General features: G+C 42.7%; 2 protein-coding genes across 2 annotated transcripts in view; one reads left to right on the plus strand and one right to left on the minus strand.

Annotated features, from left to right (window-relative positions):
• cdc42bpb (CDC42 binding protein kinase beta (DMPK-like)) overlaps nt 1-19,735 on the plus strand; it is a 419,833-nt gene that overhangs the window by 350,522 nt on the left and 49,576 nt on the right. The window lies entirely within an intron of this gene.
• The window catches only part of LOC308103024 (pleckstrin homology domain-containing family G member 3-like), a 79,468-nt gene continuing 60,814 nt past the window's right edge, over nt 1,082-19,735 (minus strand). Inside the window, exons 16-26 of the mRNA XM_080452876.1 lie at nt 18,948-19,066; nt 17,932-18,222; nt 14,934-14,996; nt 13,950-14,082; nt 12,673-12,940; nt 11,037-11,972; nt 9,429-9,646; nt 7,429-7,797; nt 6,257-6,390; nt 5,099-5,404; nt 1,082-4,135 (exon numbers count right to left, since the gene is read on the minus strand). Coding sequence (XP_080309002.1) covers nt 3,920-4,135; nt 5,099-5,404; nt 6,257-6,390; nt 7,429-7,797; nt 9,429-9,646; nt 11,037-11,972; nt 12,673-12,940; nt 13,950-14,082; nt 14,934-14,996; nt 17,932-18,222; nt 18,948-19,066 — 3,053 coding nt within the window. The 3' untranslated portion in view covers nt 1,082-3,919. The remainder of the gene's footprint in view (nt 4,136-5,098; nt 5,405-6,256; nt 6,391-7,428; nt 7,798-9,428; nt 9,647-11,036; nt 11,973-12,672; nt 12,941-13,949; nt 14,083-14,933; nt 14,997-17,931; nt 18,223-18,947; nt 19,067-19,735) is intronic.

Raw genomic sequence — 19,735 nt, forward strand, 5'->3', positions numbered from 1 at the left:
AATAAGAATGTAATTCTCTCTTGTACACACATAATGTACCCAACATCCAGATACAACACATAATATAATGTATGTTATTTAAGCACAGTTATACACACATAAACAATATACATATTTACATCAACTCAATAAATACCAAGTACACGTCCAGAAAGACACAGAGGAGACACACAATACTGACAAACCCACACCCCAAAAATACACCTTCACATATTTAACAACCATGTTTCAAAATAGACAAACTGAACAAAGATATTGTCGCTGCCAGGTGGAAACCGTGTCGTCCAAAACCGCTACTTTTCAGAAAATATAAAAAAAAAAAAAATGTCACAAGTTCTTGTAAATACTTTTCATTGGTTCAATATGTATAAAAACCACACATTCACTTAACTCTCACTAATAAAAAAAAAGGAGCAAAAATAGCAGATCTACAAGCTCACAACACATCACAACACGTTCTGAGCTTGTAGATCAGCTATTTTTGCTACTTTTGTGTGACACCGTAGTATGAAAAAATGAACTATGAAGATACAGTACAAGGTTTCTGCCCGACAGCAACGATATATATTTGAAAATATATTTAATTCCCTGGAAATATATCTTCACTACATCTTTTAGGTATATTTTGGCCACTCGTGATATATTTTCTCCCATATACTTTTTCTCAAACAAATGTTTTTTCTTTACATTTTGAAACACATTTCTGATAAAGAAACACAGCACAAAATACTTTGTTTTAAAGGTCAAAAGGTTCCCGGTTCAGTTTTAGATTTTACATCCAAAAGAAAGTATACCTACAAATACAACAACAATGATAAACTATGCACTTGTTCACCAGCAATAACTCTGTAACTCAGTTAAATTAACATTTTACAGTGTAAGACTGGGGGTCCCGGAGATAGAAATGGTATCAGATGGGGGTCCGCTCAAACTGGGGGTCCTTGAAATTAAACAGGTTGAGAACTACTGTATACTGGGACCCCCAAGTCTACACTGTAACATCCTCAGTGCTTATTTAACTCTGAGAGTGTACAAATGGAACCAAATGGAGTCCCGTAAGGGTCCATTTGGTTCCATTTGTACACTCTCAGAGTTACGGACCCGAAAGGGTCCATTTGGACCCCCTGGTGGTACCCGGACCCGATGATGAGAACCACTGATCTATAAAGACACATGGTACTCATTCGTGGTGTGAGACAGATGGCTGTGAGCTTGTAGATCGGCTATTTTCAAATAGCACATTTTGCAGTAAATATAGGGGTTAAAGTGATTATACAGATTTTGAGGCTATATTAACTAATTTCGGTAGGGACCCCCCCTGGAACCCCAGGGGGTCCCTGGACCACACATTGAGAACCAGTGGTTTAGTTTTAATCTGTTTAGAGGAAGCTGTTTCACAGCTTATAAATACTCAATATTAGTCTGTAAATACTATTGACATACTTTAGTACGTTGTCTCCCTAATAAACAATCTAAGTACATTTCCTTTGTATTTCCAACGTGCTGCTAAACACATACACACAGTACAGTATTACAGTATGTTTTCCACAGGTTAAAATATATACTATATAAAACTTAAGGATGCTTTACAGTGTTACAAATACATGTCAAAGTCAGAAGCCCCGATCCCTTATAGATCTCTTATCGTTCTGATCAATCAACGGGGAATATATTTTTTCCCGATGGATCAATAGGAAATATAAATGTTTCTGATCAATCAACAGGAAATGTTTTCCGATTGATCAATAGGAAATAGATTTTTTCTGATCAATCAACAGGAGATATGCATTTTTCTGATCGATCAACAGGAAATATACAATTTTTCTGATCGATCAACAGGAAATATATTTTTTTCCGATCGATAAATAGGAAATAGAATTTCTCTGATTGATCAATAGGAAATATATTTTTTCTGATCAATCAACAGGAGATATGCATTTTTCTGATCGATCAAAGGGAAATATTTACATTTTTACTGATCGAGCAACAGGAAATACATTTTTTTTCCTGATCGATCAACAGGAAATATACAGTAAGTGATTAATGGCGAGGAGGACCAGAGCTCAGATGTGTTTCTAAAGAAGAAAAATTACCAAAATAAGTCATCAACGGAACCATAACACTTACGAATTATTACTGACACGTGTGTACAAATAATATTTACATGCATCTATGATATTCTGTACATTACTGTAGACACCAGCAGGCCCACAATGCTGTGTTTGTTTAAAACACGCGTTTCAACCTGGCCTCCTGTTTTGAGAACGTCATTACATACTGTAGGCAGCATTGTTCAAAAACATAAAACACCCCGAACAAAACAAATATTCCAAAGAAATTGCAGATCTTGTCGATCGTCTTAGGCCCTGTTGTTCAGCCTGGCAGACCAAGTCCAGCCCAAATCTGATTTGTTCACATTGGAGTCGCATCGTTTATATGTCGTGGTGGAAACCTCAGATGTGCAAAACTGTTACTTTTCAGGAATCAAATTCAAAAGCATCAAAAGTAGCAGATCTACAAGCTCAAAACATGTACATGTAACACGCGTACATGTAACATATGTACAGTGGTTCTCAACCAGTGGTCCTTGAGGGAGTTCCAGGGGGTCCCCAGCTAAAGGTGTTAATATATTTTCACCCCTTTGTCCATATTGTATACGTAGGCTGTTAAAAAATAGCAGATATACTTCGTGCCGCGCTGTGAGCTTGTAGATCTATTATTTTTGACCATTTTCGAAAAATCCATGAAAGTGTTGGAAGAATCTTTTTATAATTTAGCATTTTTAAACACAAATCTTCTCTTCTGGGGGTCCCTGGCACAAAACATTTTCAGATAGGGGTCCGCGGCCAAATGTGTATCAAATTAGGGGTCCATGGCATGAAAAAGGCTGAAAACCACTGCTGTAGTGTGATCAAGTAGCGCATTAATTTACAAAAAAACACAAAAAGTTTCTTTGCCCAATAGCGATATACGTACAGTCTGAACAGCAATAAACCACATGGAAAATTATTTTTCTTTTTTGCAAATCAGATTCGAATCACAGTCCTCAGCCTTGTTCAGACTGCATGAAGCCAATCTGACTCCAAACGGGATTGGATATGAGATTTGGGCTGCCAGATCTTGTAGATCATCTCATAAAAAAAAAGAAAAATAATCAAAAACAGCTAAAATAGCAGATCTACAACTGGGCGTGTAGATCGTCAATTGTTTTTGCTATTCGTCGCAAGACAAAGTATACAGTATGGCGCTTAAGCCACTGGTTCTCAAAGTGGGTTCCGGGGACCCCCAGGGGTGTTCCAGGGGGTCCCCAGTAAAAGTAGTATATTTTTGGGGGTCCCTGGCACATAACCTATTCATCCTATTCAAATACAATTTGGAGGTCCTTGACTTGAAAAAGTTTGAGAACCGCTGACGTAAGCTGTTAATATGTTTTTTTGAACCCAGCAGATATACAAGACCAGTCTAAAAAAACACAAAACATATCGTTTCTGTCAGGCAGAAACCTTGTAGTTTTTTTTTTTTGGTAAATGAAAGCCGCACTTCGTCATACAAGAGTGTCTCGAAAAAGTTAGCAGATCTACAAGCTCACAACGCGTCATATCTCGACGGAACTTAAGAGTGGTTATGTGCGTCTGGATTTTTATAAATATTGAACCAATGAAAAATATTAACAAGAGCTTGTGACGAATTAATAACTACATCGGATGCTTTGGAACACAGGTTATTTTTTTTTCCATTTCCTGAAAAGTAGCATTTTTTTGTTCATACAAGGTTTCCACCTGACAGTAACCATATGGAACAAACATCACATGACGTTACAAAGAACTGCTGCATTTGCTATTTAAATACCATTTATTATTATTGTTTCCGTGCAAAATAAAAGTTCCATTAAGTTAAAAAAAGGAAGTGTGTGTTGTGTTCATTTGAGGTTCTGGAACTTTTCCCGGAGGTTTTTAACGATGCTTTGCGTTCCGTCGTCCGTCTTCTGCTCTGTCTTCTGCTCTGTCGAGTCGGGGGCGGTTCCCGCCTCACCGGTGGAGGCCCCGCCCATCTCTTTGCCCCTCCCACCCGCAGCAACAGGCTCCGCCTTCGGCCCCGCCTCATTCTCCTCCCTCTGTTTGTACTCGTCTGACTCCTGATAGTAGAAAACAAGAAAAATGACATGTCATTGTGGCTGGGATACCCGGTTGTAAATCTAAAGGGGATTTCGTGAAATCTCGTCTAGTGAGACTTCCGATGGACCATAGGCGCGCGTTTTTAGCTGTGGCGGACCCCGGGATGGAGTTATGACATTTTTCTACAGTACCACTCATCCTAGGATAGCATAACATCATAGAAAAGGTAAGAAAACCCTAGGGCAAAATTCCCCTTTAATGCATGAACCCTTTTCCGACGCTTAACTGGGTTCCATGAGATGGTAGTTGATTGATTTGGCACTTCCAGCAATACTTTGTAGCAGCATTATACCCAATCTACTGGATTGTGGGATATGTGCCCTTTCAGCCTTGGGACAAAACGTTCTGTCATCTCATTGGCTGTCCTTCGGACCATCGGAGCCAATCATCAAAAAGTAAAAGTTTGACGAAACGCCCACATTCCGACATGCAGATGTAGGACTGGTATCCCAGTCAAAAACAAACAAATAGTCATAGATAAAAGTGATAATAAAATAACTAACAAGTAAAATAAAACGATAAAGATAATAGACTGTGTAATAAAAATAATTAATAATTGATCCATAATTTTAGCGGTGAAAATAGCAGATCTACAAGCTCACAACATGTAGCATAGCAAAGCGCTGTGAGGTTTGTAGATAATATTTTCACGATTGTTGCACGACACTGCAGAGCGACAAAGTGTATAGTTATGCAAAAGTGGTTATTTGATTCGTAAAAAATAAATACATAACAAATTTTAAAAATATCTTTCCAGTGGTGGAAAAAGTACTCAAATGTTCTACTTTTTATTTTTTTAAGTAAAAGTATCAATAATGCAATATAGAAGTACTCACTTCTACTCACAATTGCACAGTACAGTACTTGAGTACATGTACCTAGTTACTTTACACCACTGCTGGATAGTGACAAGTGACAACTACCTGATAGGCTCGACATCGCTCGATGACGGCCATGATGGACATCTTCTCCCGGCTGGTGGGAGAGCGGATCTGAACGTAGTTGTCGTCGTCCACTTCCTGTCCCGCCCCCGCCGCCTCCTCTCTGGCTTCCTGTGCCCTCTCCACCACTGGCTCCACAGCGCCTCCCGATGGCGAGGAGTCCGGAACCTTCTCCACCACCACCAGCTTCCTGCCGCCGCCGTCCCCTCTGCCGGGCAGAGGGGCCGAGCCCGAGATGTAGTAGCCACCGTCGTCATGGTGACCGCCGTTGGGGAGTTTGACCGTGTGCTGTGGGGGTGTTAGAAGTATTCAAAAGATTTTACTTGAGTAAAAGTACAAAAGTATTGGCATCAAAGTACCAAATGTAAAATTTGCAATTTCATGAGCTCTTTCAAAAGTTAAAGGTAGAGTAAGTGATATTTTTTGGTTAAAACAAAAAGTTTTGTATTAAAGGTTAAAGCATTATATTGTGATAGTAAGCATTGCTATATAGAGTGTTTGTTCAGTAACAGGAGTCTCCATGTCTCTCCAGCTCTTTAATAAACAGAAAATACATTTTCAGCCAATCAGGAGAGAGAACCCATTCATCAGCTTAATCTTTATTCCAGTTAAAAAAAAATCTGCTCATTTCTTTGTGCCATCACTTCCAATTTCACTTGTTTAATCTGTATCCTGACTGAGTTCTCTATCCTGATTGGATAAAATTGGTATCCTGACCTGAAAATGCATTTTCTGTTTAATAAAGAGGTGGAGAGACATGGAGACTCCTGTTACTGAACAAACACTCACTAGCAATGAGTACCATCACAATATAGAACTATTTAACACTTATTTTGACCAAAGAAAATCACTTACCCTACCTTACCCATTAAGACCCGGAACGCATCTGTGTCACTTTAGATTTCTTTGGCTATTCAAAAATAGCAGATATACAAGCTCATAGCGCGGCACCGAGTGCCGCGCTATGAACTTGTAGATCTGCTATTTTTGAAAAATCTTGAAAATTTATTTTTCTGATTTTCTTTCAAAAAATTCAAAACAAATTTGTCAAAAACGCCTGTATTATAAAATAGGGATTTAAATTGGTCATTTAAATGTTTATGTCAAGGAGAGGCAAAAAGTCAAAGCCACCAAACTGACCGTGTGCTTCTTCTCCGGGTCACTGGCGTGGGCCCGGCTCAGCCGGTGGTCCAGGGAGCTGGTCCTGTGAAGCCTGGCGGACCTCCTCTCTTCCCGGCTGAGGTGGTACTGCTGGGACGCACTGTCTGAGGAGGCTTCTCCACACGAGACAGGAAGAGGTCCGTGTTACTATGGATCGGTTTTGCTTCTCAAACACTTTCATGTCAAGGACCCCCCCATAATGTACAGCCACACACTACATGTTGAAATAAGATACAATACATCTAGGGGGCGTGTCTGAGAATCTGGGGGGTGTGGCCGAAAAAGGTACCCACGGGTACTGGTTTGAAAATGGTGAAGAAACCAACTGGCTACCACTGTATATTATTATAAAACATACATTAAACACTTTAGCCCCATTTTAGACCTAGGCTATTTGAAAATAGCAGATCTACAAGCTCATTGTGAGCTTGGCTATTTGAAAAAACGCGACGCGTTGTGAGCTTGTAGATCTGCTATTTTCAAACATTTTAGTACTTTCACTTTTGGAACTTTAAGTATATATTTTGACGCCAATACTTTTGTACTCTCACTCAAGTGACATTTCGAACACGGGCCTTTAACTCGTCACAGAGTATTTTTTATATTGTGGTATTGCTACTTTTACTTAAAGGTATCATGACATTCATTTTCACTTTTTTTTTTTCAATGTTTTATTTGGGGTTTTATGACCTCAATTACACCCAAAAAACCTGAACTTAGAACATTCAGTGGATTTTCTGTGGTCTGGGGTTTTCTGAATAATTAGGCTGAAAAGTAATCTGAGCATGGCCCTTCGACAGTGAGGTCACAGTCGATTAATCCCGCCCACTCTCCTCCTCGCCCCTCCCCTCCCCTATCCTTTCCTTTGGGGGGGGGGCGGAGCAGAGGCGATGATTGACAGGCAAAATCCCTCACCAGCGACACCCGCAGGCAAAGATTTCTTTTTTCATTGCAGTTGAAAAGGCTTTAGAAATGTGAGAGAAAAACACCTGCCATGGATCACTGGAGTGGAATTTTCACTTAAAACTTTTTGTACACTTTTGAAGGACCAGGACAAAGACTTTGAATGTGGTGTAAAAGTGAATGTCATTAAACCTTTAGGTAAAAATATCCGAGTACTTCTTCCACCACTAGTTAAAAACTATGCTAACCTTGGAAGAGGTTGGAGGAGCAACTGGAGCGCCGCCGGGCGCCGCCGTCGAACAACCTCTCCGGTACCGACTGGCTCCGGACCACCGGCGGCGTGGGCAACCGGGCGAGGTCGGGGTCAGGGACGTATTTGGAGCGGAGCTCTCGTACGTGGGGCCAGGGGAAGCCCTCGGTAGGACTCCTGGCTCCTGGGTTCTTCTGGACCACCGGGGAGACCAGAGGGAGGAGGAGCCTGGGACCGGCGGTCGTGGTGGTGTCAGAAGTGGGAGGAGCCGGGCTGGGAGGAGGGCGGACCACCCGCCCTGTGAGTCTGAGTCTCAGCGACGGGGTTTCATGGGAAGGGGTGAGAGGTAAGCTTAGCGTGGGTTTACCTGGAAAAAAAAAAAAAAAAAACAGAAGATATGTCAAGTTCAAAAATAGCTTCCAAAACACGTTTCATAGCCGATCTCCAAGCTCGCAACGCGTCCTGATGAAATAATCGACAATGGGTAATTTGACAAAATAATTCATTAACCCATTGAGTCCTGAAGCCGATTCTTACATGTCTCCTAATTCCCAACAGTTTTCTGAAAAAACGTATGTTTCTATATCAGTGGTGCTCAATCTTTTTCATGTCAAAGACCCCCAAAATTACATGTATTTGGCCGTGGACCCCCATCAAAATATTTTGTTCCAGGGACCCCCCCAGAAGCAAAGATTTGAGTTAAAAATGTTCGCTTTAAAAATATATATATATATTCAAAGATTTGCACACATGTTCACGATTTTTCAAAAATAGCAGATCTACAAGCTCGTAGCGCGGCACTCGGTGCCGCGCTATGAGCTTGTAGATCTGCTATTTTTGAATAGTCAAAGTATAAAATGATGCTTTTTAGCTCAAATCAAAAAATGACACAGTTCCAGGTCTTAAAGGGTTAATAATCAATCCCTATTTTGGGTATGACATTATAGGTGAAAAGAAAAATAGCTGTGAAAGAAAAACATATGTGAAAATAACTAGCTCTAGATCAGCTTTTTTCACAATTTTTTCCACGACAGCGTTGTGCAGCGACGTATGAAATGATTCACTGCTAATATAACGAATGAAATTCACTTCAAACTGCCATGACGTCGGATACATTAGATGGATAAATGACATGTCGTGACATTTAAATGGCCACGGCAAGTTATTGAACGTAGAAGGAAGGGCATGGCTTTCATTCTAACTACAATAAAACACGAGACACACAGAATCATCATTCCCCCCCACCCCCAGGTATAAAATGATATCGATTTTTGGGGGAAACATGAGCATCAAATCAATATTTTAAATATGTTTTTTTGCACATGCATTCCTTAAATTCCATAGGGCTAGATCAGAGGTCTTCAGCAGGGGGTCCGCGACCCCTAGGGGGTCCGCGGAGTTACTGCAGGGGGTCCGCGAAATTGTTGTTTGATTAAACAATATCTTTGTTTGAAAAAAAGAAAAACTTTTTTTTTCATTTTTTTTCCCAAAATGTCAAATTGTCTTTAAAAATAACATGAATCCATAGCAAACAGATAAATGGAGGCACAATGCACAATAACATGGTATGTTTATACATATTTTGTAGAGATTTATTTATTTTGCACACATACTGGGGCAGGTGCGTATAGGAGCAGGCAATATAAAACACAATTGTATACATAAATATACAATATATGTGTAGCCCCCCCCTACCCTACGAGGTAGGGGGTCCCTGCTCCATCTCCCCATCAGTTTGGGGGTCCCTGGCCTGAAAAGGTTGAAGACCCCTGGGCTAGATCACACATGGACAAATGACATCATGAACTTGCGACGGGCATTGCCCCTCTTGAGTAAAAGATGAACTGTTTTTATTTTAGTTATAGATTATAATGTATTAAGGCATATTTGAATTATTAGCCAGGGAGGGTATCTTTGGGGGGGTCCCCAGTTCAAATACGATTATTTCTTATTTTTTTTTGGGGGGTGGGCTGGAAAGATTGAGTACCACTGGCCTACCTGACGAGTCGGTTTCCTCCAGGACACAGGGCAGCTTCTTGTGCTGGCTCCTGTGTTGGACCACTGGCTTGCTGGACTTGATCTTCTGGCTGTACTGGCGGGCCAGGTTCATCACCTTGCTCTTGGTCTTGTCTTCTTCGTCGTCCAGAGGTTCTGGATCCCTGCTCCTCTCTCCCTCTGCTTCAGCCCTCAGCTGCTGCACCCTGGGCAGCCGAGCCCTGGGGGGTAGCACGGGGTTAAAGTTGTCAGTCGCCTTGACTGATTTCGGTCATTTTTATAAGAGTAAAGGTAGGGTAGGTATGTGATATTATTTGGTTAAAACAAAACGTTTTTTTGTAAAAAAGTTAAAGCACTATATTGTGATAGTAATCATTTTTATAGAGTGTTTGTTCAATAACAGTGTTAAATAGCTCTATAGGCCTATTGTGATTGTAATCATTACTATAGAGCTATTTAACACTTAACCAAATAAAATCACTTACCATCCCTTCAAAGAGTATCAGAAATGGTCAAACTAGCAAAAGATGTTCTATGGCTTAAAGTGTACAATGATGTTCAGAAGCATCTTCCATAAACCTTAACCTGTTGGATATTTATTTGTTGTGAGCGTGTCGATCGGCTATTTACACTATTTATTAATCTGTTTGAAAATGTATGAAGATTTTTCAACAGATTAATTAATACAGATCAATGGACTATTATGCAAAAAATATATATATATCTCAAGTAATAGGCTCTATGCCAATAATACTAATAATCAAGGCTCTGTTCCATTTAGTGTAGCACAGTGGTTCTCAAACGTTTTGATTCCAAAGACCCCCATAACCCATAACTCTGAGAGTGTACAAATGGAACCAAATGGAACCCATGCAGGTCTATTTGGTTCCATTTGTACACTCTCAGAGTTACACACCCGTAAGGGTCCATTTGGAACCCTCTCAAGGAACCATGAGGGTCCCTGGACCACACTTTGAGACCCACTAGTGTAGCAGAGTGTTTCCAGTGAGCCAACATGCACAATATCAACACCCTGACTCTGTTTGACCAGAATGGAACAGAGCCTTAATCAGTATCATTGGTAACACCTGAGGAAAGGAAGTAAAGTAAGAGGCCCAATTTCTTTCCAATACGGCTGCTGTGCATAGAGCCAATAGAGCACCGAAGTCTGATGTAATTTACACATCCTACCTGGTTCGCGGTTTTCCACCCCTGTTCTGAATTCCCATAGACGTGTTTAATATCGCGTCAAATAAGAACTGTGTTCCAAAAATAAACAAATGACCCCGGCGGTTTGACTCTTATGGATGTGAAGCATCAACTGACGGTGAGAAAACGCTAATGTTACTTTCGCCGAATTAGTTACATTTTCGCCAGAAACAGACTGTATCAAATATAAGTGACTGACTATCATAAACGATACAGAACCTCCTCCCTGACAATATCGCCGAGACCGTTTGTTTATTTTTGGACCACAATTCTTATATGAGACGACTCTAAGATGACCCAATGTTATTCTCCATAGAGAAATTACTTTACGAACCAGGGGATGAACGAGTGACGTCAGGACTTCTGTACTCTATGGGGATGTAACGACTGTGACAGGATTACCTGAGGAGCCCACCCTCCTCGTCGCAGGACCTCCGGACGGCCTTGAGGCCCCCGGAGCGGCTCAGACCGGTGGTCTTCAGAGGGGAAGTGCCGGCCGACTCCTCCTTGATGGTGGTGAGGTCCGATTCTCCCGCGCCGCTGTCTCTCTCGGCGCCGTTCTTCTTGGGGGTCTGGTTTCGGTTGGACAGACTCAGACCGGACACTCTGGAGTTCCTCGCAAGCTCCCGAGATCTCTTCTCCCTTCCTCCTCCTCCTCCTCCTCCTCCTCCTCCTCGATGGCCCACCTCGCCCTGCGTCCCGCAGACGTCCCGCTCCATGGCCCGCCAGATCTTGATCATCTCACATGAAGGTTTAAACTCCTCGTCTTCGACGGACCTCTCCTCCCGGACGTGCTGCTGAGGCCGGTCCGGACCGACGGAGTCCCGAGACACACCGGGCGCCGGGCGACCGCGAGAGCCTGGAGCCGACAAGGAGGAGTCCGCAGCCAATGAAGAGCCTGCCCCGGGGACGAGGGAGGGAGAGTCATCGCTCCAGGCTGTTTCGGGAGGCTGGTGTTTGTCTGTCGCTTCGGCGGTAGCGCCGGTTTTGTCGGACGCTTCGGCGGCGGTGTCAGAAGTGGGATCCTTGGGGATGCTGTTGATCCTGGTGACGGAGTTCCTGACCAGGCCGGCGGGGATGTAGCTCAGGCTCTCCCTGCGCCTCAGGCTGAACACGGGGTCCTCGCTCTCCGCCGTCTCGTAGTAGCACTTGATCTTGCCGATGAGCAGCTGGTCCTGCTTGGACAGGGTGGAGTCCCGCCTCCTGCGGAGCGCTCCCCCCCCGCCCGCCCGGAGGTCGCCGTCAAACAGGCTATCCTCTCGGGGAGAGAGCAGGGTCAGGTCGGTGGTCCCGAAGTTCTCCTGGGCGTCCGAACAAGCGCTGTTCAGACGGTGCGACCTGGGATGACATAACAAGTATGTATCGTAAGACAAAAGGCGATATGCACAGGCTTAGGTCATTGATTCTCAACATTTGTAAGTTCAAGGACTTCCAGTTTGATATGCAGGCACACTCCCGGTAGGCTAAGGAAGAACCGCCACCCACATTTTTTTTTATCGGCCTCATGGCGGTGCTATAACAGGTCGCTTCATGTTTTGGCCTATAACTCTTGAACTTTGAACAATCAAATTATAATAATTCCCCTGCATTCCTTGGATCATGACCAGTGTTGGGGGCAACAGCGTTAAAATTAACGCTGTTAGTGTAACGGAAGACTTTTTTTGGGTAACGAGTAACCTAACGCGTTAGTTTTGCAATTAGAGTACTCGGTTACTAGTTACCTTTTCCTAACTAATGGCGTTACTTAGGTACATTTAAGACCTAATTTGGGGCCAAAAAGGAAAATCCATCCGACACATTTGCGAGGTTTCCCGATCAATTATCATTCTATTCGGCCGGCCGGCGGGGACGAATTTGAGTACAAAATTGCAGATCTACAAGCTCATAGCGCGGCACTATGAGCTTGTAGATCTGCTATTTTTGAAAAGCCAAAGTATAAAATAATGGTTCAAGTGGTTACACAGATGAGTTCCCGGTTTTAATGGGTTAATACAATATAACAAGTGCACGTGCAGTGATTAGATGTAATGAGTCCCACCTTTCAGCGGGCTCTGCAGCCAGGCTCAGGGTGCTACTGCTACCGGTGCGGCTGGGTAAGCGTGGCGAGGGACAGCCCAGGGAGCGGGTGTCATCGGCGGGAACGCTGCCCCTCCTGGTGGAGGTGGAGAAGTGCAGGGCGATGACGCCGGCCTGGTCCAACACAGAGGAGGGCAGGATGGAGGTTTCCTTCTCGTCCTCGTCGGACGACTCTGCACTGCTCAGCGTCTTACTGTCTGACTCTGGAGTGCCGGGAGAAGACACCTTATCTGAGGGGGACAGGGAATTAGATACGATTAAAACCCTTTCAGACCTGGAACGCATCTGTGTCACTTTAGATTTCTTTGGCTATTAAAAAATAGCAGATATACAAGCTCATAGCGCAGCACTGAGTGCCGCGCTACGAGCTTGTAGATCTGCTATTTTTGAAAAATCTTGAATTTTTTTTTTGTTGATTTAAAAAAAAAAACTGTTAGGATTTAGATTTTTTGTAAGAATCGCCTCTCTCGCAGTGACACATTTCATTGTAGCACACCCGGAAACGGAAATATCCGTATCCGGAGATTTTCGTTCCCACCCGCCGTCGCTCTAAATCTTCCCCTAATCCTCCATTATCTCTGAGTTTTTTTTCTCCTCGCTGATCGCTGTTTACCATAAACCGCGATTATGGGTGCAACAGTTAAAGGGGTGGTTCACCCAAAACAAATTTGATGACCAGCGGACCGGTAGGCAACAGTTCCGGTAGGAGACACAAAGGAGACTGTTTGTGTCTCCTACCGGAAACGCTGCCGGTCATCAAATTATTGGTTTAGGAATGAGACAAAAACTAAAAAATATCCATGAATTCAAGTCTCCATGGGGTGACTAATCAATTAAAAAAAATGTCATTTTGGGGGTGAACTATCCCTTTAAGGAACTAATCAAAAAATACGATTACGAAAAAATGCGCCCCAAAACGGGCAGAGATTTTATTTTCTTGATAAAGCATTGACCCGTTCCTCCCAAACGCAAGATCGTCTTTTAGAGACTTAGCGAGCTGCAGGCACTAAAATGTCTCTGATTTTTTTTCTTTCTAGTTTATTTATTTTTATACATGGTCTTATACCCACAGTAACTTCCATGCACCAGTAGATGGTGCTATTACTTTAACTCAATATTAACACCTACTGTAGATGTCTATTATGATATAACATTTTAAAATAATTCAATGTGAAGATAAGATAATATGAATACAAGTGTTTTTGAGGTAAAGTGAGATAGGATATGTGTGAGCTTCACCTGCTGGGGGCGCTGTTCTGCGGGGGGATGTGGACAGTGTGGGTGGGGGGGCGATGGGGGTGCGGTCTGGATCAGAAAGCAGGGCCGCTGGTTCGATTCCCCCCGTTGGCTCAGCGGGGTTCTCTACAGCGGTCTGGACACAGAGCGGCAGTGGTTCGACGTCACCATTGTTTTATTACACCTTTGACCACTCAACACTTAGTCAACTTGACCTTTGGCTCTGTACTTGGTCTGCTCTTTTTTCCCTCTACACCAGTGGTTCTCAACCAGGGGACCACAAGTGGTACCAGGGGGTCCCCAGCGAAATTAGTCAACGTAGCGTCACAATCATTTTAACCACTTAGCTTTGGCTATTCAAAAATAGCAGATCTACAAGCTCTGCTATACCAGACCTTATAGATCCGCTATTTTTGAAAAAAAAATTTAAAGCAATTTTTTTTAACTCAAATCTTTGCTTCTGGGGGTCCCTGGCACAAAACATTTTTGGATGGGGGTCCGCGGCCAAATATGTATCAATGTAGGGGTCCTTGGCATGAAAAAGGTTGAAAACCACGGCTCTACACCAAACCTCTTTGCCGAAAACAGCCGATCTACAAGCTCACAACGCGTCGCAGCGCGGCGCATTGTGAGCTTGTAGATCTGCTATTTTTGGCGAATGTTCTCCCCAGAATAGGGACGCGAACCGGGTTCATGTTGTGAATTATGACCAGCAAATACAGCAGTAGTAATAATAATAATAAACTATCTAATAATGCTAACCTTTATTTACATAGAAACCTTCTAATACAGGCCACAAAGTGCTTCATAAAATAAAATAACACTGCACTAAAAATACAATAAGACAGAGGCAGTAAAACACCATAAGAGATAAGAAGAAGACTAAATAAGACTAAAGAATACATTTGCACACACAACATTTTTTAAATCTCATTGCAACAGTTGATATTTGGTGGAGAGAGAGAGAGTGCACTGAATCCATCCTACCTGGTTGTGTTGGAGCTCGTCCCCTGTGCCATCTGCTCTGTCACTACTGCTGAATTCTTCAGCCTACACACACACACACACACACACACACACACACACACACACGCACACGCACACGCACACGTACACACAGTACAAATGTCATCGGAAACAGTCCAGGACTTTGGTAGTTGTAATGTTAAAGGCATACTAGGTAACGTTTTCAACAAAACTAAAGTTAAATTGTATATCTTTTGTGAGTGGCAAAAGTTTCACAACACCCACTCCATGAATTTCACCCCCGGAAGCCTTTTATTTATATATTTTCTATTGAACGTGGACTGGGGGGACTTTCCCGGGAAAATGACGTTCCTGGCCAACGTCATGACGTCGTGGCCGACGTCCTGGCCGACGTCATGACGTCGGGCAGGAACTACCGCAACGGTTTCCTGTTTGGCCAGGAACTATCGCGCTAATAACAAAAAGGAACCTCACGCTGATTTTAAGAGAATGTAGGATTGGAAGATCGAAAAAGAACAGAAAAAGAAAGCACAGCTCATGGTAACTAATGCTCCACTGGCTAAGAGAACGATCCGTAGATAGTATAAAACAATTAAAAGATCGCTTTTTGAAACGCTTCCGGCTTCCGGTGAAAACGAATGGAATTCTGGGTAATCGAGGACTATGGAAATTGTATGCAGTGACGGTAGTGACCAGCAGAGGTTGCTAAAAATCGTTCTTTGTGATTCTGCATTGTACAACTTTAAAGCACAACATTGACTGTAAATAGTCTATAAGACAAATATAAATGTATTAACAAACGGCCATGAATGAGTTATTCTTGGCACAATCCCATGTGTCTCACACACACACACACACACACTCTCCATACACAGGTGAAAAGTCCACGGCTGCCAGTATAATACAGATCAGTGGTTCCCAAAACGTTTTAGCTCGAGATTTGATGTCTCGATTGGACCCATACTAGTGAAAATAGCAGATCTACAAGCTCACAACGATCTGCTATTTTCACCACTTCATTTTTTTTTTTCATGGAATTTCTTCTATATTTTTTTAAGTCATGAAATTCTTTTGAAAGATGTTTGAACTCTCTCAGTGCCAATAAAATAAAAAAATTATTGCGAACTTTGCCAGATTTTTTTTTTGTTTTTTCAAAGAAAAAGTGCTTAGGAAGCGAGATACAGCCTTTTTCAGTTATAGGTTAAACAAAGAGTGGATGGAGCTGCAAATCTTCAGATAATGATATCTTGGGTTCTGAACACTTTAAAAAAAATATATATTTTTTTTGATATTTGTTTATGTTTGAAAAATTTCTTATCATTTAGATATTAGATTTTTACATAAATCTTCTCTTCTGGGGTGATCCCTAGTACAAAAGCCTTTCAGATAGATGGTCCGCAGCCAAATACATTCTGCGGGTCCTTGACACAAAAACGTTTTGACAACCACTGACACAGAGTGTTGAACAATAAGGATGTGAGACCAGAACAGCAGCAGTCAGATGTCAGATGAATGGATTAGCAGTAAAGCCGTCATTAGTAGAAAGGCTAGGAAGGCTAGGCAGCGCCTTAAAAGACACATTCAACTTTAAAACATGTATAGGGTAATTTTAACGTTAGTGTTTCACTCCAGACAGTTTTTAAGTTGCTTGATTCAACCTTTTGATATATGATATTCAACCATGTTAGACTCATTGAAAACACACGTCCCTGCTTGTGGTGACCGATATTGTCCTTCTAATGCGTGAGGGGGGCTATGCTTTTTTAAATTACTTAAAAAAAAAAAAATTAAACACAGCCTCCTCAGGCATTAGAAGGACAACATCAGCCACCAGAAGCAGGGATATGTGTTTTCAATTAGTCTAACATGGTTAAAATGTTTCAAGTTGAAAAGTCTGATAAAAATGATTATCAAAGACCTAAATATTGAATCAGGCAAGGGTGAAACACAAAAGCCTGAGTCGATGATAAAATGACCCCAGAAGTGTTTTAAAGTTAAAGTTAATTTAACCATCTCAAGACAGCTGAGGAAATTCATAAAGAAGGCCCTGAAATGCTTCTACTGGGCTCCCGCTCAGAGCATTCTGACGGGGGCTAGATCACCGTTTGGCAGGGGAACAGCTCCTCCCGGGCCCAGGGGAGCCCTGCACAGGGTGGTCCGCATGAGGACAAACACCACGCCAGCAATGGACTGTTTGTGTCACCGCGGTCGGACAAACACCAGCTCTGTCACACTATTTACCTTTTTTTTCGTTTTAGCTTTTACCCTCAGGTTATCAGAGCTTTGAAGAATATGACCCATCTGCCAGGTCAACTGTCTTTAATATATAGAGATAGATACACAGACAGACAGACAGACAGACAGACAGACAGTCCCTTTCCCACACATTATCCATAACACTGATGGATATTACAAAGAGTGTCCACTCTCCACATGGCACTCTACCAGATCAGAAACATCCACAGAACCACTGTAAACAAGGAGTGCTGGTGTGGTGAACAAGCATGCTGGAAACCACGATTTGAGTTTGAGTGGGAAAAGCACTATAGACAGACAGACAGAAAGACAGACAGACAGACAGCCAGATACCTAGTCAGACGGACACACAGACAGACAAACAGTCAAACAGACAGACAGCAGGACAGACAGCCAGACAGACAGAGTTATGGTGGCATGTAGAGGCTTCATGCGTGCGTGTTGCCGTGGTTATTTCCATGACTTTAGTATGTTATGAACGGACGCAGAACGGGTGGGGGGGGGCCGTCGGTGACCAAGCCATGACCATGATGCAGCTGACGATGATGATGAGGAAGCCATGACGCGTTGAGAAGGGAAAACAGCAAGGAAGGAAGGAGGGAAGGAAGCAAGGCAGGAAGAAAAGGAAGGCAGAAAGCCTCACCAGGTCGTCCCATGCACCCATGGACAGTAAAGCCCTGGCCCTGTAGTGCCAGCAGGAGATGGCAGCCAGCATGGAGCTGGCAAAGTCCTCCTCCTCTACCTGTTCATCCTGCATCATCAACATCATGTCCTCGGTGTCACTGCCGTCTGCCGGCTCAGTGTCCCCGCGAGTGTCCTCCTCCGTCCCCTCCGTCCCCTCTGTCCGTGTCCCCTCCTCCTCCTCTTCTTCGTTGTCGCTGGCGCTCAGGTGTTCCGGAGAGTTTGGACGGCCTTCGTCGTCCGAGTTGTTATGATGCGCGACCTCGACCTCGCATTGGTCGTGGGGGGAGTCGGGGCCCAGGGGGGTGTCGGAGCCCCCGTCCCCTGGCAGAGAACCCTCGCTGTCTGCGTGCTGGGGGGGGGTGGGGCACACTTGGGGTGTCACTTCAGAGGGATTTTGATCGGCTTTTGATCAGCTTTAACTATAATGAACCCTTTGGATAATGGAACCTTTTACTCGATACGTCTTTTTTCCTCCCTTCATGTGGATATTATCGTCTCCGTCAGGAAAACCTCCTGTGTCCAAAACTGTTACTTCTCAGGATTCAAATAAAAAAAATGGCTAAGTAAATAGCTAACGTAAAATAGCTAAAGTAAAGCTGGAAACGCATCGCTTGTAGATCTGCTACTTTTAATACTGCTGTGTGACGCTGTACTATGATCAAGAAAGCCAAATTATGAAAAATATATATATATATTGTTGTGGTGAGGTTTCTGCCCGACAGCGATGACATATTCCTCTGTGCGAACTTTACTTGTTGGATTTGATACACTGTAAGGTTTCTGCCCTGTGTGTTTTTCTTTTTTTTCACCTTATGTCTAATCATGCACACACCTGCCGCTAAGTGGACCTACCAATGTACACTAACCCCGACCCCTAAACCTAACCTAACGTCTAATCCTGACCATAACCCCAACTCCTTTCCTAATTGTAATCCTAACTCTTAAACCAACCAACCAACTATTAAACCATAAAGAGCCATTTCTGTAGTGAGGACCAGGAGAAGTGTCCTCATAATGCCTATTTCTCTCATTTTACTATCCTTTTTTTTACCTTGTAAACCTGTGATGTGACAATAAACCTGATTCTGATTCTGATTCTGATTCTTGTGGGAACACAAACACACAAATACATGCGCACGCACGCACGCGCACACGCACACACACAGTGTGTTGGAGCCTTACCTTCAGGACAGCTGCAGAGGGAAACAGAAACAGGATTAATGCAGACACATACAAATACTATAGTTTAATATTCATACAACACACCATGATCTGTGAAACAGTACTCCTAGTGAGTAGTGTGATGTAACAGAACTCCTACGAATAATTGGCCAAACACTAAGATATTTATGATAATATGACATTGATATTTAAAAACATAATGTAATATGTCCTGGTATTTTCTTTTCTTCTTTAAAACCTTGAAAAATGAGTTTTCATGGTGATGCTGCTAAATAGGAACTTAAAGTATAACTACATTAGTTCCACTGAGTCAAGCCGCAACACAATTAACTGATTGAAATGAACATGCTCTGAAAATATGCACGCGGCCACCCATCTGACCACTTAACCCCTTAACCGCTCAGGTGGGTGGGGCCACCAACACTTTAGAGAGTTTCAATTGGACCCTGATCCATTTTAAGATTTCTTTGGCTATTCAAAAATAGCAGTTCATAGCGCGGCAACTCGTAGATCTGCTATTTTTGAAAAATAGTGATTTTTTTTGAAAATCTTTGAATATATATATTTTTTTAAGCAAACATTTTTTACTCTGTTACAACTTCTGGGGGGTCCCTGGAACAAAATATTTTGAGATGGGGGTCCACAGCCAAATACATTTTCAAAAAAACTGTTAGGATTGA

This window comes from Gymnoscopelus braueri, assembly GCF_963280865.1.
Source record: "Gymnoscopelus braueri genome assembly, chromosome: 16".
Taxonomy (NCBI): domain Eukaryota; kingdom Metazoa; phylum Chordata; class Actinopteri; order Myctophiformes; family Myctophidae; genus Gymnoscopelus; species Gymnoscopelus braueri.